Source organism: Chiloscyllium plagiosum, unplaced genomic scaffold (assembly GCF_037043375.1).
Source record: "Chiloscyllium plagiosum isolate Xiang-an unplaced genomic scaffold, Cpla_swu_hap1 HiC_scaffold_36, whole genome shotgun sequence".
Classification (NCBI taxonomy): Eukaryota; Metazoa; Chordata; class Chondrichthyes; order Orectolobiformes; family Hemiscylliidae; genus Chiloscyllium; species Chiloscyllium plagiosum.
The window spans coordinates 16,547,300-16,569,803 of record NW_028270174.1 but is presented as its reverse complement, the minus strand read 5'-3'; the positions used below and the strand labels follow the sequence as shown (position 1 = coordinate 16,569,803).

Below are 22,504 nucleotides of genomic sequence, written 5' to 3'. Positions count from 1 at the left end.
CCAAGTACAATGTCAAAGGGTCTGCCTTCTCTGTTTCTTACATCCCTTACCTACTTTGCTCTTCTGTCTGCACCTTTTGTCCCCTTACCCTCCCATATTAGCTTACGCCCTCCACCATGGGAATCATTACCTGTTGTTCCTAGCTTTGGTCAGCTGAAGCCATATGAAACATTCTGGTGGCAGGAATCCTCCAAATGTCCCAGGAAACTGTAGCCTTCCAGCAACATACTTGCTCTCCATCTCTGCCAGTCTGTTCTCTTTCCCAACTCCTTTTGCCCCTCGCTGTTAAACCCTACAGTTTGATTCCTGGAAGGTACCATTTCATTTGAGAGTGAAACAAACTGAACCTCTGTCAATCAAGGAAACTGTAGCATACTTTTAACATCCTGTTGAACATTTGTTAGGAGTTGAACATTTTCCTTCTGTCTTGCAGGAAAGAAGGTTTTTTACCCAGTCCTCTTCAGCCAGTATAACCCTACCATTATTTATGGTCATCATGACTCCATTCCACCCATTGAACAACAACTGGTAAGTGTGGTGTTTCAGTGTACAGTACATGGCTGTGGAATGATATAGGACAATTAGTCTTTATGGACAACCTAAGAAGTTATAATGTGCCAGCTTTTCAAATATATACTCAACTTCCCGGGCTGCTAATTAGATTGACTGCTCCATCTGTCTTCAAAGATGATGAATGCACCCAGGGCATTTGTCACTTAAAATAGAATCCCGACAATGTCAAAGTACACCTGAAAGTTGCCACCCAGGTAAATAGTGCGGTGAGGAAGGCATATGGCGTACTGGCTTTTATTGGTAGAGGAATTGAGTTCCGGAGTCCTGAGGTCATGATGCAGTTGTATAAGACTCTGGTGCGGCCGCATCTGGAATATTGTGTGCAGTTTTGGTCGCCATACTATAGGAAGGACGTGGAGGCACTGGAACGGGTGCAGAGGAGGTTTACCAGGATGTTGCCTGGTATGGAAGGAAGATCGTATGAGGAAAGACTGAGACACTTGGGGCTGTTTTCATTAGAGAAAAGACGGTTTAGGGGTGACTTGATAGAGGTGTACAAGATGATTAGGGGGTTAGATAGGGTTGACAGTGTGAACCTTTTCCCGCGTATGGAGTCGGGTATTACAAGAGGGCATAGCTTTAAATTAAGGGGGGGTAGATATAGGACTGAAGTTAGGGGTAGGTTCTTCACTCAGCGAGTCGTAAGTTCATGGAATGCCCTGCCAGTAGCAGTGGTGGACTCTCCCTCTTTATGGGCATTTAAGCGAGCATTGGATAGGTATATGGAGGATAGTGGGTTAGTATAGGTTAGGTGGGCTTGGATCGGCGCAACATCGAGGGCCAAAGGGCCTGTACTGCGCTGTATTCTTCTATGTTCTATGTTCTATGTACACCACTTGGCTGGTTGAGTCATCCAACCATCTGTAATGCTGCATTTCCCACAGCTGATCTATCTTGTCTGCACAACCCTGGACACTATGGACAACTTAGCACAACCTACCCAATCCACCTACCCTGCCCCGCCCCTCTTTGCACTATGGGAAGAAACCAAAGTACCTGGAGGAAACCCACGCAGGCACAGGGAGAACATGCAAACTCCACATGTGCAGTTGCCCAAGGGTGGAATTGAACCCAGGTCCCTGGTGCTATGAGGTGGCATTGCTGACCACTGAGCCACCATGCCGCACTGAATTGAATTCTGTCAGATGCGCTTGTAGAGGCTGCTCTCTAAGGGGCAGTCTATTCTGCAGCTGACCTAGATAAACATCAATGGCCTAAGGTCTACCGATTGTATTTCACTTTCAGAGGGCTTACTTTCCTACCATTTGGTTGTTTCTTTTGCCCTTTGCCCTTCCTCACTGCTCATCTCCCAAGCACTCTGCCAACAGCAAAGTCTCTCCACACATCAGCACCAATCCTGGTCAATGTGAGGTCTTGCATGTAGATGTCACTGTATCTCTGAGATGAGTGATCTGTCGGCCTTGTGCCAACAGCAAGGTCACCATGGAACATGTCTTTTGGGGATATGACTGTCACACATCTGGCGAACGAAACCTAGGCAACGTATCCTTGCACTGGTCACATAAGGCCTGTTGTACACATTAGGAAGTAAGTTATTAAAGTGTCGCCCGGACTGCTGTATGGGAATGTATGGGTTCTTCATTTCTCACCTCAACTCAATTCACAGTCAGTAGTCACGAAGTGCTGCCATCATGTGGTGAGCCTGCTGTATCACCACCAAAAATGAACATTCACACGTTCTCTTCCCTTTTCTAGAGTACGGCTCCCACGTCCTTACTGCTGTGCGAGAACCTAGGCAATGTGACCACAGGGCAGGATGGCAGCAGAACTGATCCTATATCCTTTTGAAGTTCCCACATGTCCTCTCTAGCAGGGGTCAGTAGATCAGTGATAAGGAGCAACAAATCCTGGTTTCCTCCTCTTGCTGATAGAATCTGAGGGCAGGTGTAGCAGTCCCTACTTCATCCTCAGCTGGGATCAAGTGCCTCAGTAGACACTGAGGTTTCCTCCTTCCTGGTGTTGTCATCCTATTACAGAACTAGGTTGAGTCATTAAGGGAGACAGGGCTTTCGGCTGTGTGTTCATGTCATCTAGTGGAGTGCTCAGGCATTGAGTAGAATCGGCCATTTGACTGTGCTGATCATTCTCTGATTATAGCTGCAATCATTTTGGAAGTAGAAATAAAAGGGAGAACAGGGAGAAGACAGCGCAAAATCTGAAGTAACCATTAACTTGGACTCTTTGTTTTGTTAAAGGTGATCAAGAAAGATTCAGGCTTCTGGAGGGACTTTGGTTTCGGAATGACTTGTCAATATAGATCAGACTTCATCAATATAGGTAGGTGTATAAACTAAAGTGACAAATGATTTGAAGATGATGGTGTTGGACTGGGGTAGTCATTAAGAAGCAACGCTTCGAAAGCTAGTGCTTCCAAATAAAGCTGTTGGACTATATAAATTGGTGTTGTGTGATTTTTAACTAAAGTGACGAAGGATGTGTTTTCTTATTCAATCAACAGCAAGACTGCCACCTACTGCATTGTTGCCATTATTGAAGGATGTAATGTGGACTGGCTTGTGCTGTCATCACACAGTCACAGGAACAGATCACACAAGTCTGCATCCTTACCAAGTCTGGGACCTTGATTTCTGAAGATTGAAGAAAGAGGAATATATTTGAAATTGGGATTTAAAAAAATATTAATGGCATTTGCTTTTAAGCCCTACACCTTTGATCTGCTGCTACATTTTGTCCATAGATACCTATAGAGCCAACAAACAGGGGAAATGTATTTGTGTGTCTCTGATCCATTTTCATCTACCTCTGCCTTCCCCCCCTCTCTCTGCAATACATTATCTCCTCCCACCCACCCTACCAAGCTCGATACTCTAAGTAAGTGTTCTCTTCATTTATATTGTCCACTCAAACAAAACCTGACATTTATATAGCATATTTACAGCCAGTGACATACTTCCAAACGATCATAATTCCCGTAATGTGGCAGTCCACATTTACACTGCAAGATCCCACAGGCACAATGTGACCAATTATTGGTCAGGACATCTCAGAGAGCTCTCCTGCTCCTCTTCAGAACAGTGTCCCAAGTCTGTTTACATTCACTACCAGGGAAGATGTGGTCTCAGTTTAACATCTCAATCAAAGAAAACAGTGAGGTACTCCCTCAATATTACACTGAACTGCAGAGCCCATGCTATCGGATTATATGTCTACCTTGCCTGTTCCCAGGATTGGGGCAAAAGACTGTCTATCTCTTATCCCCCCAGCCTCTCTCACCATGTTGAGTTGGAGGTACCAAAGCTCAGGGAAGCTGTATTGAATCTGGAGGAGTTATAATCCACTCTCACTAGATAGATGCCAAGGTGTTAAAGCATTAACTGGAGAGAGAGAGAGAGAGCCTGCACTAACAGGTTGTAAATTTCTTTGAGCTCTTTGTGTATGTAATGTAATATAATGGGAGATGGCATTTAAAATAGTCTAAGTATTAGATTGGGTAATAGAACATAGAACGATATCGCACAGGAACGGGCCCTTTGCACCATGACATTGTGCTGAACATGATGCCAAATTAAACTAGTCCTTTCTGCCTGCCCCTGGTCCATATCCCTCGATTCTGTACATATTCATGTGCTTATCTAAAAGTCTCTTAAATGCCTCTATCGTACTTACCTCCGCCACCACCTCTGGCAGTGCGTTCCAGACTCCTACCACTCTCTGTGTAAAAAAAACTTGCCCTTCATATCTCCTTTACACTTTCCCCTCACACCTTAAATGCATGCCCTGTAGTTTTAGACATTTCAACTCTGAAAAAAAATTCTGACTATCAATCCTATCAAGGCATCTCATTTTATAGATTTCTATCAAGTCTCCACTGCTCCATAGAAAACAACCCAATCCAGCCTCTCCTTCTACCCTCTAGTCCAGGTAGCAGCCTGATAAACCTTTTCTGCACCCCCTTCAAAGCCTCCACATCCTTCCTGTAATGTGGCGACCAGAATTGAACACAATACTCCAAGTGTAGCCTACCCGAACTCATGCAAATTACAAATAAACTATGCCTTCTCATCGGGGTATCTAGCTCAAGGGTGTACAAACTCAGGAGGAGAGCTACGTCATTTTTTGACTGAAAGCTGGGAATATCTTTCCCCTGCCGGTCACTGGAGGTCTGAAAATCTCTGTCCTCAAAAACATAGGTCACATGAAATTTTCAGGATTTAATGGATTTTTGTTAGGCAACATTGCCGAGGGATAGGACTTACATTGATGCATATTGAAACTGGCTCAAAGGACTAAATGGGCAAAAATGTAATGTTCTGGGTGTAAGTTTGCTCGCTGAGCTGGAAGGTTTGTTTTCAGACGTTTCCTCACCATGGTAACATCATCAGTGAGCCTTTGGTGAAGTGCTGGTAGTATGTCCCACTTTCTATTTATGTGTTTAGGTTTCCTTGGGTGGGTGATATCATTTTCAGTCCTTTTTCTCAGAGGATGGTAGTTGGGGACCAAATAGTCTTAGAGATGTACAGCATGGAAACTGACCCTTCGGTCCAACCCATCCATGCCGACCAGATATCCCAACCAATCGAGTCCCAACTGCCAGCATCCGGCTCATATCCCTCCAAACCCTTCCTATTCATATACCCATCCAAATGTTGCAATTGTACCAGTCTCCACCACTTCCTCTGGCAGCACATTCCATACACATATCACCCTCTGTGTGAACAAGTTGCCCCTTAGGTTTCTTTTTTATCTTTCCCCTCTCACCCTAACCTATGCCCTCTAGTTCTGGACTCCCCAACTCTGGGGAAAAGACTTTGTCTATTTATTCTATCCATGCTCCTCATAATTTTATAAACCTCTATAAGGTCACCCCTCAGCCTCCGATGCTCCAGGGAAAACAGCCCCAGCCTGTTCAGCCTCTCCCTATAGCTCAAATCCTCCAACCCTGGCAACATCCTTGTAAATCTTTTCTGAATCCTTTCAAGTTTCACAACATCTTTCCGATAGGTAGGAGACCAGAATTGCATGCAATATTCCAACAGTGGCCTAACCAATGTTTCTATACAGCCGCAACATGGCGTCCCAACTCTAGTACTCAATACTTTGACCAATAAAGAAAGCGTACCCAATGCCTTCTTCACTATCCTATCTACCTGCAACTCCACTTTCAAGGAGCTATGAACCTGCACTCCAAGGTCTCTTTGTTCAGCAACACTCCCTAGGACCTTACCATTAAGTGTATAAGTCCTGCTAAGATTTGCTTTCCCAAAATGCAGCACCTCACATTTAACTAAATTAAACTCCATCTACCACTTCTCAGCCCATTGGCCCATCTGGTCAAGATCTTGTTGTAATCTGAGGTAACCCTCTTCGCTGTCCACTACACCTCCAATCTTGGGGTCGTCTGCAAAATTATTAACTGTACCTCTTATGCTCACATCCAAATCATTTATGTAAATGACAAAAAGTAGAGGACCCAGCACCGATCCTTGTGGCACTCCACTGGTCACAGGCCTCCAGTCTGAAAAACAACCTTCACCACCACCCTCTCTGCCTTCTACCTTTGAGCCAGTTCTGTATCCAAATGGCTAGTTCTCTCTGTATTCCGTGAGATCTAACCTTGCTCACCAGTCTCCTATGGGGAACTTTGTCGAATGCCTTACTGAAGTCCATATAGATCACATCCAGCACTTCCTCCTCTGCAATCTGGACATTTTGCAAGCTGTCACCATCTATTTCCCTACAGTCAATATCTTCCATGTCCTTTTCCACAGTAAATACTGATGCAAAATACTTGTTTAGAATCTCCCCCATTTTCTGCAGCTCCACACAAAGCCACCTTGTTGATCTTTGAGGGGCCCTATTCTCTCCCCAGTTACCCTTTTGTCCTTAATGTATTTGTAGAAACCCTTTGGACTCTCCTTAATTCTATTTGTCAAAGCTATCTCATGTCCCCTTTTTGCACTCCTGATTTCCCTCTTAAGTATACTGCTACTGCTTTTATACTCTTCCAAGGATTCACTCGATCTATCTGTCTATACCTTACATATGCTTCCTTTTTTTTCTTAACCAAACCCTGAATTTCTTTAGTCATTCAGCATTCCCGATACCTACCAGCCTTCCCTTTCACCCTAACAGGAATATACTTTCTCTGGATTCTCTTTATCTCATTTCTGAAGGCTTCCCATTTTCCAGCCATCCCTTTATTGTGAACCTCTGCTACCAATCAGCTTTTGAAAGTTCTTGCCTAATACCGTCAAAATTGGCTTTTTTCCAATTTAGAACTTCAACTTTTAGGTCTGGTCTATCCTTTTCCATTACTATTTTAAAACGAATAGAATTATGGTCGCTGATCCCAAAGTGCTCCCCCACTGATACCTCAGTCACCTGCCCTGTCTTATTTCCCAACAATAGGTAAAGTTTTGCACCTTCTCTAGTAGGTACATCCACATACTGAATCAGAAAATTTTCTTGTACACACTTAAGAAATTCATCTCCATCTAAACTTTTAACACAATGGCAGTCCCAGTCTATGTTTGGAAAGTTAAAATCCCCTACCATAATCACCCTATTATTCTTACAGATAGCTGACATCTCCTTACAAGTTTGTTTCTCAATTTCCCTCTGACTATTAGGGGGTGTATAATACAATCCCAATAAGGTGATCATCCCTTTCTTATTTCTCAGTTCCACCCAAATAACTTCCCTGGATGTCTTTCCAGGAATATCCTCCCTCAGTACAGTTGTAATGCTATCCCTGATCAAAAACGCCACTTCCCCTCCTCTCTAGCCTCCCTTTCTATCCTTCCTGCAGCATTTGTATCCTGGAACATTAAGCTGCCAGTCCTGCCCATCCCTGATCCATGTTTCTGTAATTGCTATGATATCCCAGTCCCATGTTCCTAACCATGCCCTGAGTTCATCTACCTTCCCTGTTAGGCCCCTTGCATTGAAATAAATGCAGTTTAATTTATTAGTCCTACCTTGTCCCTGCCTGCCCTGACTGTTTGACTCGCTTCTGTTCTCAACTGTACCAGTCTCAGATTGATCTCTTTCCTCACTATCTCCCTGGGTCCCAACCCTTGCCCACCCCCACCTTACTAGTTTAAATCCTCCCGAGCAGCTGTAGCAAATCTCCCTGCCAGTATATTAGTCCCCTTCCAATTTAGGTGCAATCCGTCCTTCTTGTACAGGTTCAATGTGTTTCTCAATTTGAGTTCTGGTTGGAATGCCATGCTTCTAGGAATTCTCGTGCTTGTCTCTGTTTAGCCTGTCCTAGGATAGATGTGTTGTCCCAGTCAAAGTGGTGTCCTTCCTTATCCATATGTGACGATACTAGTGAGAGTGGGTCATGTATTTTTGTGACATATTAAGTGTAATGTTCTATGAGGGAGTTTTTATTAATATTTACATATCTCTGTCCTTGATATTTTAGTAGTTTGATTAACCTTAGTCCAGGGCACACCTCACTTGTCATTGGAGTGGGGAATGTTGCAAACCTTTGTTTCAGTTTGGTTGTGAAATGTCTGAACATCTGTTCTTCCAGGTGGTTTTGACTTGGACATAAAAGGTTGGGGTGGTGAGGATGTTCACCTCTACCGCAAATATCTGCACAGCGACCTGGTAGTGATTCGAACACCGGTCCGCGGACTCTTCCACCTTTGGCACGAGAAGCGGTGTGTGGATGAGCTGACCCCTGAGCAGTACCGCATGTGCATGCAGTCTAAAGCCATGAATGAGGCCTCCCATGCCCAGCTGGGAATGCTGGTCTTCAGGCACGAGATCGAAGCTCATCTCCGTAAACAGCGACACAAGACCAGTGTGAAGAAGACATAAGAGCAGGCCAGGCTGCATTTCCTTGATCACCAGGGACCTGACACTGATGGCCTGGCGGCCTGTTACGGAAACAAATTGTTTTCAAGTTGTGTCCTACAATGTGAAATGCCTCTGCTACATTACAGTTAATGTTGTTCTCCTTCGACCCAAGTGAAAGTCAAGCACATGCCACCAGTTAGATTTATAGTTTGGAACGTCCATAACATCAGAATCAGTCAGAGGTTAATTAAGATAAATTCCATTGCTCAGTGAGAGAGATGAAATTGAATGCTGGCCCCTTGGGTCACTGACACTGCAGTGTGCACATGTGTATAGTATTTAAATATTCTCATTAAAAGGGTGGCATCTTTTTGTCAAAGATTGCTCTGAAGAAATGATCAATAGTTCATGGCTGGAAGCGGTCACTTAGGCTAGTCATAAATCTTATGGTAAATATGGACAAAGAAGCCTATTTGGCCTGTTCTAGTATATTCTTCCAACACTGTCCTAATTATTAACCTCCAACCACCCTACTCTATTCACTCCATCAGTTGATCATTCTTAAATTGACCTTTTTTTACCTGCAATCCCATGGCCATTTCATAATCTAATGTACCATTTTCTATTCGGTTTGCTTTTTTGTAACTCTAAGATTGCCTGCAGTGAGCTCCGTTCAAGGCTGAAGAGTACAAGTATTGGAAAGATTGCTTTCAAACTCAGTCCTCTGACAATGGGGAAATCAACCTCAAGGCCGTGGTCTGCATTGCCTCCAGCAAGTGCATGTCTCCCATTGACTCCGCAAAACTGAACCAGACATAATAGTCAAGGTGCAGTCTGACCAGTGCACTGTCAAACAGCTTACTGTTATAAAGCACCTTATCATATCTCTGAACGGCCCAAAGTTTTTTTTAAAATGGATGACAATTTACTGTGAACTAACTTGTTAAGGAGGAAACACGACAGCTATTTTTCTGACGTACAAACCTTTACAGCCAGTGATGGGACAAAAGAAGAAATAATGTCTTTTCAAAAGGCGGAATTTTGGTTTAGGCACTGGACGATATCTTTATTCCTTCCTTCGAAGATTTATTGAAGGACTTGCTCTGACACATGCTTTGTTAGCAGAGTTGTTTGCGGCTATACAGTGGATTGCTCCCTTTAAATGTTCATGAAGATTCCTCATGACTTGGTGTGTCTATTTTGATGCACCGCTAATGAAGTATTTGTATTGCATCTTCTTCACTCCCATGTACAACATTCCATACGAAGGTTCAGTTGCTGCAAGCTGGATATTTTATCTAGCCTATTTGGTAGGTCTTCATCTCCTCAGATAAAAGCAGGAGGGCTGTTTTGAACTGCTTCCTGGCAAACTCAGCAGCAACATATCCAAGTGTTGACCAAAAGCAAAAGAATCATCAGATGGCCAACAGATTGCAGGTGATCATACTCTGATCCCAAAGAGGTGGCTGACAGAAGCTAAGCTGTAAACCTACTCTCACTAATACAGGATGCAGAGGGGATATTATAGTTCAAATATTCCACATGAATTAAGGACTCAAGCTGTTGCAATTGCACTTTCGTTTACTAAATTTAACTTCTGGCAGCTTGCTCTCGAGAAAGTGGAAACCTTACTTAAAATAAACAAACATTGTACAGTGTAGTGAGGTCACGTATGAACAATAATGGTAATGAACCGTGGACATTCCTGCCTTAAAGTTCTTTCTCACAAACTTTGTTTTAACAGTAGTTGGAATAACAGGTTCTATCACAAATTACATTTCACAAGCACCTTTCATTCTTCTAAAATCAGGTAGAGCAGGAAATAGATTGGGAAAACCCCATGGAATGTACTGTATCCATTGCTTCAATTCTACTGGAATTATAAAATTCATTTTAGAGTTGAACCATTGCATTGCAGTCATCATTTACTTCAACTCAGTTGTGGGTTCAGAGGCAAGAGGACTGGCCTCAGTTATTTCTGATCTCTGAAGTAACTGTCCGGAGGCAGACGGAAATTACATGTGCCTAGAAGAGAAACCGAAAGAACTGCAGATGCTGGAAATCAGGAGAAAAACAGAAGTTGCGGGAAAAGCTCAGCAGGTCTGGCAGCATTCCCGTTCTGAGGAAGGGACAGCGAACCCTTAATGTTAACTTTGATTTCTCTTCACAGATGCTACCAGACCTGCTGAGCTTTTCCTGCAACTTCTGTTTTTGTTTCAGATATCCAGAGGAGAATTGTTTTGGAAACGTAGTATTCAGGATATGGGCTCTCACTGGCAATCTCTAGTTGCTCTTGCAGGAGAGTCAGATGTACAGCACGGAAACAGACCCTTCAGTCCTACTCATCCATGCTGACCAGATATCCCAATCCAATCTAGTCCCACCTGCCAGCACCCGGCCCATATCCCTCAAAACCCTTCCTATTCATATACCCATCCAGATGCCTCTTAAATGTTGTAATTGTACCAGCCTCCACCACTTCCTCTGGCAGCTCATTCCATACACATGCCAACCTCTGCGTGAAAAGGTTGCCCTTTAGGTCTCTTATATCTTTCCCCTCTCACCCTAAACTATGTCCTCTCATAGGGGGGAAAAAAAAACTTTGTCTATTTATCTTATCCATGCCCGTCAGGATTTTATAATCCTCTATAAGGTCACCCCTCAGCTCTGACACTCCAGCCCCAGCCCCAGCCTATTCAATCTCTCCTTCTAGCTCAAATCCTCCAACCCTGGCAACATTCTTGTAAATCTTTTCTGAACCCTTTCAAGTTTCGCAACATCCTTCCGATAGGAAGGAGACCAGAATTGAATGCAATATTCCAACAGTGGCCTACACAATGAGCTGTACAGCCACAACAGGACTTCAACTCCTGTACTCAATACTCTGCCTATTAAAATGAAAACATACCAAATGCCTTCTCCACTTTCAAGGAGTTATGAACCTGCACTCCAAGGTCTCTTTGTTCAGCAACACTCCCGAGGGCCTTACCATTAAGTGTATAAGTCCTGCTAAGATTTGCTTTCACAAAGTGCAGCACCTCACATTTGTCCGAATTAAACTCCATCTGCCACTTCTCAGCCCATTGGCCCATCTCATCAAGATCCCGTTATAATCTGAGGTAACCTTTTTCGCTGTCCACTACACCTCCAATTTTGGTGTCATCTGCAAACTTACTAACTATACCTCTTATACTGACATCCAAATCATTTATACAAATGAAGAAAAGTAGCAGACCCAGCAAACTTAATCAAGTTTGAGAAACACCATTTCCCCACACAAAGCCATGTTGACTATCCGTAATCAGTCCTGGCCTTTCCAAATACATGTACACCCTGTCCCTCAGGCTTCCCTCCAACAACTTGCCTACCACTGATATCAGGCTCACCTCTAGTCTTCTGGCACCTCACCTGTGACTATCGATGATACAAATATCTCAGTAAGAGTCCCAGCAATCACTTCTCTAGTTTCCCAGAGTTCTAGGGTACACCTGATCAGGTCCTGGTGATTTATCCACCTTTATGCAGATCAAGACATCCAGCACTTCCTTCTCAGTAATATGGACATTTTTCAAGAGGTCACCATCTATTTCCCTACATTCTATATCTTACATGTCTTTTTCCATAGTAAGTACTGATGCAAAAAAAATACTCGTTTCATATCACCCCCATCTCCTGCAACTCCACAAAAAAAGGCCACCTTACTGATCTTTGAGGCCATTTTCTCTCCCTAGTTACCCTTTTGTCCTTCAAATGTATTTGTAAAAACCCTTTGGATTCTCCTTAACTCTATTTGCCAAAGCTATCTCATGTCCCCCTTTTGCCCACCTGATTTCTCTCAAGTATACTCCTACTGCCTTTAAACTCTTAAGGATTCACTCGATCTATCTTGTCTATACCTGGACATATGCTTTCTTCTTTTTCTTAACCAAAACCTCAATTTCTTTAGTTATCTAGCATTCCCTACACCTACTAGACTTTACCTTCCCCCTAACAGGAATATACTTTCTCTGGATTCTAGTTCTCATTTCTGAAGGCTTCCCATTTTCCAGCCGTTCACTTACCTGCAAACATCTGCCCCCAATCAGCTTTTGTAAGTTCTTGCCCAATGTCATCAAAATTAGCCTTTCTCCAATTTAGAAATTCAACTTTTAGATCTGGTCTATCCTCTTCCATCACTCCACACAGACAGTCATCCAAGGCTGGAATTGAACCTGGGACCCTGGTGCTGCGAGGCAGCAGTGCTAACCACTGAGCCACCATGCCGTGTTATTCTTACAGATAGCGGAGATCTCCTTACAACTTTGTTTCTCAATTTTCCTCTGACAATTAGGGAGGTTAGATATAATTTGCCTTCCTGCAATCTGCTATCCAGTTCAGGATGATATGGGACCTGAAGCTGCTGATATTGACATGACCCATCGGTCTTGACATTTGAAGTGGATGGTTTCATGGTTTTGAGATGCTGCAGAAGCAGCCTTGGTAAACACAGATGGGAAGTTGCTTCAAGCAGCAAAGAAAGCCATGGTTAAAATGGAATGAGAGTTTGAGTATTTCGCAGCAAATATCTTGAAAGTCATATCAAATATTAGAAAAAGTAATGGCTAACTCCAGTTTCTGGAGACTTCCAGCACCTTGGTGTACACATTTGAAGGTATTGCTGACAGTCTGTAGCATTTGTTTAGCCAATACCTTGCAGGAACTTTGGCCTCCCAACTTTAGAAACGCAATGGTTTTTAAGAGAGGATTTGGGTTTTAGCAGGCAATCTATCAATCAGAATTCACAATATCCCCAGTATAGTGGAGGTCACATCTCCAACAGCACCAATCACAGAAATATATTAGGTTCAAAATTTTAAGGAAAAAAAATGCCCTTTGGGGAGAAACCATTCCTTAGGAACAAATATAATCTAAATAACACGTGTTTGTACTCATTCTCAGGTGGTGGTGGGTTTGGGGTACAATATACACAAATTAAGCTACCAAAACGCTGCATGATTGAAACCAGATTTCATTAAAACTAGTTTGCACTTTACAATTGTAATTTCAATGTTTGTGTAAATGGGCATCTGATTTCTTAAGACACAGGGTCAACGGTAATTTCCATGACCCTCTGGTGAATGGTGTGTTTATTACCTGTCCACTTACACTCAACCACAAATGCTCCAACTAGGTAGGCCCACTAGGAGATAGTGTATTTCCCAAGCTGTGGCCCACGTATGAACTCTCATTAATCACAAACAGGACCCAAGTACACTAAGCTTTTTCTGTTCCCTCCAGAATGCGGCACTTGATGGTATGAGTGTGAGAGGGCAAAGGAGAAGGAAAAGACAGACCTTACCTTCTTTTGCAACAGTAGAATCTGATAGACTTGATATATCCAGGGTATTTTTTTTAAAAATACAGGAATGTTACAGTAATTTTGTAAAATACCCTGGACTGAATATGTTAATTAAAATCTATGCAGTATTTGTACAGTCATCTGTTGATTTCAGGTTTGTGAAGTGCTGTTAATTTTGAAGTTTTATAAAAGCTTTAGTGTTAAACAAAATGTTTACATTAACTGGATTTATAAATTACTTAAACTAGAGGCTGGGCATTCTCAATTTAAATAATGTACCTAGATTACATGCTATTGATCAAACAGATCACTCACCACTTGTGGTCCAGCACTTTCTTATAGATATGAATTACACATTTCTATCCTGTTTTACACTTCAACTCAATATTGATTCATTTACTTCTAGGGAGCAGGCGGCCATTTGGCCACTTATGCTTGTGCTAGCTCTTTGCAATGATTTATTGAATTAGTCTCACTCCCTTGTTCTGTTCCCCCTAACCCAATGTTTATCATAAATATCAGATTCCCTTCAGAAAGTTACTATTGGAGCAGTTTCCGTGACTATTTGGGCAGTAAGCCAGATCATAGATAGATGTACAAGAAAATCTCATCTCTCTAGTATTTTTCCTTCTCCTGGCTGAAAGTGAACAAAGTGCACACTTACATCCATTTCCTTAGCTCATGTTTCCTGGAACACCCAATACATTGAAGCCAGAAGCTATAGCTCAAGAACACTCTTCATAATCAAGAACAGCTAATCAGCAGAGTCTCTCACTCTTACTGCTGCCAATCTAGTATTTTCAGGTTGATATGTTTTACATATTGGCTACATCATCTATATTGGGTTAGAGTCCTAACCATTGTCCCTAGATCTTTTGCCAATTATTTTTAATCTTAATATGTGTCGTCTAGTTACTGGCCCTCCTGCCATTTGGAATAATTTCTCTCCACATACGCAAAATCCTTCCTAGTTCACACTGATTTTGAAACACATTTGGGGCCTAACAATTAGCACTGTGCAAAATTTGAGGCTCAGACTGGGTTACTTGATACACAAAAGCTTTCCTTCAGTTTGACCACTAGCATGAAGAAGCTTGGTACGAAATTAAATGGACCAGAAAATCAAAATTCACCCAGCCCTATTGAAATACATTAAAGATTTTCGTTGTATCCTATGCTGTTCTGTAGATATCAATGCATTTACATTTTAAAAATGTTGGTAATTTAAGTTCACTGTAAAATACTGTACAGTAACTGACTTCAGGTAAGCTAAAATTGTGCTGTTTAGGGTGTTTTGTATAAATGCTGAACAATGAACAAGTTTCACAATAAACATAGCTATCTCCACATTGCAGTGTGATTCTTAACTACTTGAAGGGTCATTGAGAGTCAAAGTAACATATCCTCTCCCTCCCACAACCTTGTTCGTGGTTTCGAGAGCAGCATGCGCCTTAACGTGCCCTTACCAATTTTGTCAGCTACCTATTTTCTGATTCCCAATCAATCCAGACAGGAAAGCAAAGTGATTTCTGATAATCACTGCCTCAGTGGCATTGGGCTCAACTGAAGCTTGTTTTTTTCTAAATGGGAAACGAGGAATACAATTTTAGTGGATGGAACAACCAGCAACAATGCCCTCACTGTGGATTGCATTTTATTGGACAACACCAAAGCAGATGCTGCAGAGAGGGTGCAGAAAGGTTGCTGGGATTGGAGGCTTTGAATTATAGGGAGAGGCTGAATAGGCTGGGGCTTTTCTTCCTGGAGCATTGGAGGTTGAGGGCTGACTGTGTAGAGGTTTATAAAATCATGAGGGGGATGGATAGGGTGAATAGCCAAGGTCTTTTTCCCTAGGGTGGGAGGTGGGAGTCCAAAACTAGAGGGCATAAGTTTAAGGGGGGGGATTTTTTTTTAAACAAAAAAGGTCCTGAGGGGTAACATTTTAAACACAGAGGGTGTTGAGTGTATGGAATGAGCTGCCAGAGGAAGTGGTGGTGGTGGTTACAATGACAACATCTAAAAGGCATTCGGGTGGTTATAAGAATAGGAAGGGTTTAGTAGAATTGTGTGGTATAAATGGGATTGAGAGAGATTGGGATGTCTGGTCAGTGCAGACAAGTTGGACTGAAAGGTCTGTTTCCGTGCTGTATGACTACATGGCTAGGCCTTTTGTATCATTACAGATATTAGAACTTCTTCAAGATCTTTTCATAGACTGAATTCAATTAAATAACCCAACTAGTGGTGACTTCCTTACTGGCTCTCAGTAAATCCAATTCATAAAAATGTATGAAACCAACATATTCTATTTAAGACTGGTCAAAAACAAGACCGTTGTGTGGTTGCTGTGCCTGTGAGCATTGGTATGTTGAATTTAAAAAAAAAAATCAAGTGGTCATTATTACACTTGTTCATTGTGTTTGGTATTTAATAAACAGTGGGACATTATATTCCGATTTGGATCGAATTGTAATCTGTCTACAACAATGGTTCTCAAACTGGACTCAATGGATGCCCTCCAAGGGGTTTGGGAACACAATTAGCCTTAAAAAAAAGTGAACAATCCAAGGGATTGCTAGATTGGCAGTAGTAAGAGTGAGACACTCTCCTGGTCAGCTGCTCTTGATTCTGAAGAGTGGTCTTGATCTGTAGCTTCTGGCTTCAATGTATTGGTTGTTCCAGGAAACATGAGCTAAGGAAATAGATGCAAGTGTGCACTTTGTAGCATAGTTGTCAAAGCTGAGCCAGTGTGTAGCCGCCAGACGTGTTCACCACTTCCTCTGTGCTCCTACTCTCCTTAATGCTGTGCTTGTGCTTTCTTGGTGATCTGCTGTACTGTCCAGTTTCTTGCTGTCCCCAAACTACCCTGTTGTGTTCCTCAGCTCTTATTTTCTCCAGGCACCTGCTCGAGGTAGACAGACTCTGTAGCAAGGAGCAGACATCGCACAGACAACAGCAATACTCGTCAGAAAGCAGATACTTACACAGACTCTGCTCTTTTCATCTCCTTTATTTTTAAAATCATCTGAATGTCACAGTTTATCATGGCAGTTGTCTGAAAATACATTTCTTCCATTACATATTGATTAAGAAGTGTACGTTGCTAATAGTAAGAGAATGGAATATTACAGATCAGCTTTACAATATATCCAGTATATATTAGTAAAATAAAAAAAGGACTTGATAGCTTATAGACCTTGCACATTACCAAAAAGGATTCCTAACCTACAATATACAAAAATGTACCATAAAACCTTGTTAACAAATGCTATGTCCCTTCAAAGCAAAATAGTAACAGATATGACCCTGAATGCAAAATCATTTGTTCTTGAATAATTAGGTCAGGTTTAAATGAATAAATACTGTCCCACTTTGAATGCAATCAATATTCTTCTTGCATAGCAATAGCTTCTTAAGAGGTGTAATTCTTTGCTGGACCATAGTTACCTTGCTCAATTGTCCACTAAAGTGAACATTTCGAAGGGAGAGTTCATTGGACATGGCAGCATCTCAGTTTGGAGAGGCTCAGTTGAAGAGATGGGCATAGTCTGGTGGATCTCTGCACTGGCCACATGCTTCAAGTAAAAGCTCAGCACCTGCTAATGTGATTGGCTCCTCCTGTCAACAGGAAGGCTAAAGTTTAGGAAACAGAGCAGTTGTATATATTGTCCACATGAGGACAGTGTTTAGTAAATCAAACATATAAAGTACACACCTTTAAATATGGAATAGGTTTATTATTATTATTATTTCTTCACATCTTCCAAATCACTTGCCATGCAGTAACAAGGCTTATGGATGCTTTGTTGTGGAAAATTCCTAATGTTTCCTGATGCCTTCTAAACTGCAGACACCAGAAAAAGCATCAAACCCAAACTTGCACTAAACCAGTGTTATCAATACACTGGCTGTGTCTGGAACGCGACATGTTGCTACGATCATATCTCTAGGTTTGATATGAAACATACTTAGCCAGCTGGAACAGTAGGAGGCTGAATTATAGGATACAGAGTCTGTAGGCTGGACTACATAATCTCCTGATTAGTGGATTTGAAGGTATGGGCCAATTTAACATTCCGTAGGCACATTCCGCTGCCCATGTGCCATTATATGGACAATTAATCATTGAATCCCTGCAGTGTGGAAGTAAGCCATTCAGCCCATCAAGTCCACACTGACCCTCCAAACAGCAGGTCACCCAGACCCAACCCCTCACCCTATCCCTGTAACCCTGCATTTCCCTAGGCCAATTCACCTAACCTGCACACCTTTGGACTGTGGGAGGATAACCAGAGCATCCAGCAGAAACGGGGAGAATTTCTGAGTGGAGTTTGCACAGAGTCATCCAAGGGTGGAATCAAATCAGAGTCCTAGTGCTGAGGCAGCAGTGCTAACCCAGGAGTCCCCATGCCGCCCTAATACAGACATCTCATTCCACCAATTTACATAAGTCAGGAGCAAAATCAGGAGAAGGTAACCATTTGGGGCATAAGGTGAGTGGGAAAGCCACTGGAAGTTGGCAATGAGGCCAAGAATAGGAAGATATTGAAGAGGAGATAGGGAGAGGAAACGTTCTTGCCACAGGATGTAGGGAAGACCAACAAAAAAAGGAGCTGGGATGAGGGGGGCGGGGGCGGCAGAAATTGGACTGCATAAGACAAGCAGACAGTATACATTGATGTCATTTCCTAGCAATAAACTTCATACAGGAGGGGATAATGAGCAGAGCTGGATGAGATCACACTCCCTAGGCAAGGGTCAAATATTTATCTTCTCCGCTAACCCATCATATTACAAAATGATCCCCCCGTAGTGATCTTGAATTGGTATCTCCACTGCCAGCTGGGATTTCACTTTGCTTTACTGGTCACGGTAACTACTGGATTAATGCTAATCTACTTCAGATGGGCTTTAACTACTTTCAGAAGATTTGTTAAGCAACTCAGAAAATCAGTTAAATTTCAACCCAAACGTTGAGTGAGGTAAGTAATTCTGCGACTGACTCAGGTTGCAAAATGTGCTATGAAGTGCTCTCTGAAAGGCAACTTGAAGTGAGGTGCTAAAACTACAGCAAGGATAATTTTTTTTGTCACACCTTGACCAGCTTTAAAAAGATCTTTACTGCAAGGAATTGACCCAGATACTCCATGGGCAAGTTCTACTTCTACCTGTCTGCAATTGAATGTTTACTCATAACTTCAACGCTGGGAATTTTCAATGTAGCTGCTGGATCGGAGGGTGACTGATGAGCTGGCAGTCAGTGGCAGTATATTCAACCTCAATGATACATCGGGGAATTTTAAAGAAAACGTTCACATTTATGTAGCAAAAAGATACAAATAGCATTGAGACATAATACAGCTGAGGTTCTTGGATCAGTGCCAGTAATGATCTCTCTGGAATAGGGATCTCGGTTTCCCTTCCACCCGACAATAAAAAAAACTTACTTCACTCACATGGTTACTGCAGTTTCTTTAAATCAAAAACTTCTGACATGTTACTGTCACTAGACTTTTCAGCAAGTCAAATTGAAACAAGTGCCAAACACAAAATTGAATGGAGGGTTTGACAGGGGGAGAGGCTGGGTATGCTGGGAGTTTTTTTCCCTGAAGCATAGGAGGTTGCGGGGTGATTTACAGATGTTTATAAATCATGAGAGGCATAGATAAGGCAAATGGCAGATGTTTTTTCCCTGGGGATTTCAAGACTAGGAGGCATCTTTTATTTAAAAAAAAATGGTGAGAGGAGAAAGATTTAAAAAGACACAAGGGGCAATTTTTAAACATAAAAGTACACACGTGGCTTGCGTGTGGAATGAACATCCAGAGGAAGTGGTGATGTGAGTACAACTACAACATTTAAAAGACATTTGGATAAGTACATGAATAAGAAATGTTTGGAGGGATTTGGGCCAAGTCTAGGCAAGCGGGACTAGTTTAGTTTGGGATTCTGGTCGGCATGGACTGATTGGACTGAAGAATTCGTTTCCATGCTGTATGACTCTAATGAATGGGATCTCCTGCCAAAGCATTTCGCTATGGTGGAGGTGGGAGGCTAGAGGAAGCAACACACCCAGTGAACATCTCGACCTCTCTTAGCTAACAAGCTGAACTGTCAGCGCCATCGCAGTGGAGTTCACCACCTAACTCTCACAAATCGCGAGCAACATTCACCAGGAGCCAACCCAGAGCAGAGGCTCCTGATCAACTTATCACTGCTGTTCCTCAGTGGAGCCTGCCTCACCTTGAATAGACCAGAATAGCAGAGACCCCACCCACCCTCGCTTGCTACAGATCATATTTACCCACTGAGCCAGCATGGAGGAACCGTGCAGCTGCTCAAGAATCCCTCGAGTGACTTCTAGTGCAGAACTTTCCAAAGCATGGCGCTCAATCCCCCAGTGGGGCCACAAGCTGAATTATGGAGCTTGGAGGCACTAAAAGGTAGCCCTGAGCTCTGACAGAGGTCTAACAGCTGTGAATACCTTCTAAATTATCCTTTCCTAATTTATAACAGTGGGGCAGTCCTACTGACAGACCCTTGAGGACAGATCCCTGATACGTCCAGTGAGAAAAGTTGGTTGAGAGAACCCCACATTTGAGTAGCACCCTGCTGTCTCAGCGGTCTGCCCACCTCCACTCCCACTGCTCTCGTCGCTCACATGACCTACACTCTGCAGTCACAACAACTTCAAATTGGGAGTCGCAACAAGAGGAGAGAAACAAAAAAGGAGGAAGAGAAACAAATCGGAGAAGCAATATTACAGGAGAATTCCTTTGTTGTTTACCTTGTGGTACTCCACCAAGTCTGCGAGTGTTGCATGCTGCAACTGGTCCACGCCAAAGAAGGTGTACGAGTCCTTCGATGAGTCAATCAGGAAGTGTTTGAACCCATCGCTGCTTCGATAACTCAGGCAATAACCAATTATACGCTCACTGATTCGGATCAAAAACCCACCAGCTCCTTTTTTCCCCAGAAGCTCCTCAGTCTCTTGCCTGGTGATAACTCCTACAAATAAATTCTCACAATCAGCGAAAATAAGCCAGCAGTTCCTCAGCTTAGGGATACTGATTCAAGACAAATTAGAAAAAGAAAGTGGATTGATTTCAAAGCGCATGCTCTTTTGCAGGATTAGAAACAGGCACAGACCAGTGTTATCGGCAAGCCAGGTTAAGGGAATGGTTTTAAAATAAAAAGCAAATATAAAATCAATTTGAAGAAACCATTTGCAATGCTGGAAAGGCCTGTATTTCCGATGACAAAGATTTAAGAGGGCAGGTTAGGGACGTTTCATTTACGTAGTTTATTTATGCACCAAGTTATAAATATTTTCTAATCAAAGTGTCCAGAGATATTGATACACACTTCTGGAACACTGGAAGGTAAACCTGGGTCTGCTGGCCCAGAGATAAGGACAGTACCACTGCCCTACAAGATCCCAGTGAGTTATAGTCTAGAATGCACAGCCCAAAGGATGTGCAGCAGAATCAACCTCTCAAAAAGGAACTGGTAAGGAATAACATGCAGAGTGAAGAGCAAAGATTAGGGAAGTGGGAATAACTGAAGTGTTCCTCCAAAGAGCCAGTAATGTTGTGATGAGCTGAATGGCACCCACTTTGATGATTTAAGTGAAACTTATTCTCTTTGGAACAGAGAATGTGAAAGTTACAAAATTGATCCTGAAGATTTTTGTCCCCCATGGTGGTAAACTCCAATTCAAAATACTAATGTGAAAAGGTTAAGAAAACTCAGCACATTAAGTAGAATTATTCCAAAGCAAAAGGATTAAGATGATGGCTGAAGTTACTGTGAAAAGCTGATGCAGAAAGCAGTGACTGAGGTTTAGAGGAAAACAAAGAGATGGAGAGAAATAAAGCCAACAGCTGAACTTCTAACTCCATCCCATTAGAATAACAAACAATGAACCAAATGTGGGATCTGGTGCCATTACTGGGATGTGTTAGCTGAGCTATCCTACAGAAACCTGGGTAGGGGTGGAGGTAGCAGGGGAGGAGAAAGAAGATAAAAAGATAAAACAAGCGAACAACAACAACAAAAAAAAAAAAGAGATCACACACCATAGTTAAATAAAACCAAACAAACCAACAGCTTACCATGAAACCAGGGTGCTATGACGTCACTGTCCTTCTCATAACCTGCTCGGAGTGGGATTTGTTGCTCTCTGAACCATCTGATGATTCTCTCATGGCTGTTTTCACTCGATTTCTGGGTTTGTACATCTCTTCTGTAATGGAAAAATAAACACTGCCATTAATTAAATCACAAGCAAAGGCACACTATTCTGTTGTGACTACACTTTGAAAGTGGCTGTAAGGCACTTGGGCCAACAAGGTCACGTAAGGTCGTATACTAATAAGTGTCTTTCCTCCTTTCACTTTTGGTACACCTTTAAAGTGATGCAATCTGTGTTTGGAATGCATGTTTTTCTAATGACCAGGACTGCAAGGAATGTACACCACAAACAGGTAATTCCACCCAACCAACATTCCTTTCATCTACAAATAGGCCATTTTCTTTCACCGTTCTCAGAAATAACAAGGCTTTAGTTCGCAGTTTTGTTATTATCACAGAGGTGCTGGCATAGTGGTTATGTTGCTGGACTTGTAACCTGGAACCACAGGCTCTAATCTTCCAGTGATATTGGCTCAAATCTTGGCTCAACAGATGGCAAAATCTGAATTGAATAAAAATACTGAAAAGAAAACCAGCCTAATGGTGACATTTTTTTTTTTTAAGAAGAGTTCTTGAGAAGTTTGACTATGTTGTAAAAAAAATCAAATT

General features: G+C 42.3%; 2 protein-coding genes across 12 annotated transcripts in view; one reads left to right on the top strand and one right to left on the bottom strand.

Moving 5' to 3' along the window:
• LOC122539454 (chondroitin sulfate N-acetylgalactosaminyltransferase 1-like) overlaps positions 1 to 15,049 on the top strand; it is a 229,818-nt gene extending 214,769 nt beyond the window's left edge. For 9 of the 10 annotated variants that reach the window (XM_087979995.1, XM_087979992.1, XM_087979991.1 and 6 more), the window contains 3 exons: positions 434 to 528; positions 2,790 to 2,871; positions 8,096 to 15,049. In XM_087979995.1, coding sequence (XP_087836121.1) covers positions 434 to 528; positions 2,790 to 2,871; positions 8,096 to 8,385 — 467 coding nt within the window. In that variant the 3' untranslated portion in view covers positions 8,386 to 15,049. The remainder of the gene's footprint in view (positions 1 to 433; positions 529 to 2,789; positions 2,872 to 8,095) is intronic. The other variant, XM_087979996.1, reaches the window with a different exon arrangement.
• Positions 15,050 to 16,694: 1,645 nt separating this feature from the next.
• sh2d4a (SH2 domain containing 4A) overlaps positions 16,695 to 22,504 on the bottom strand; it is a 47,487-nt gene continuing 41,677 nt past the window's right edge. For both annotated transcript variants that reach the window (XM_043674311.2, XM_043674309.2), the window contains exons 8-10: positions 21,817 to 21,947; positions 20,490 to 20,710; positions 16,695 to 17,320 (exon numbers count right to left, since the gene is read on the bottom strand). In XM_043674311.2, the coding sequence (XP_043530246.1) occupies positions 17,228 to 17,320; positions 20,490 to 20,710; positions 21,817 to 21,947 (445 nt within the window). In that variant the 3' untranslated portion in view covers positions 16,695 to 17,227. The remainder of the gene's footprint in view (positions 17,321 to 20,489; positions 20,711 to 21,816; positions 21,948 to 22,504) is intronic.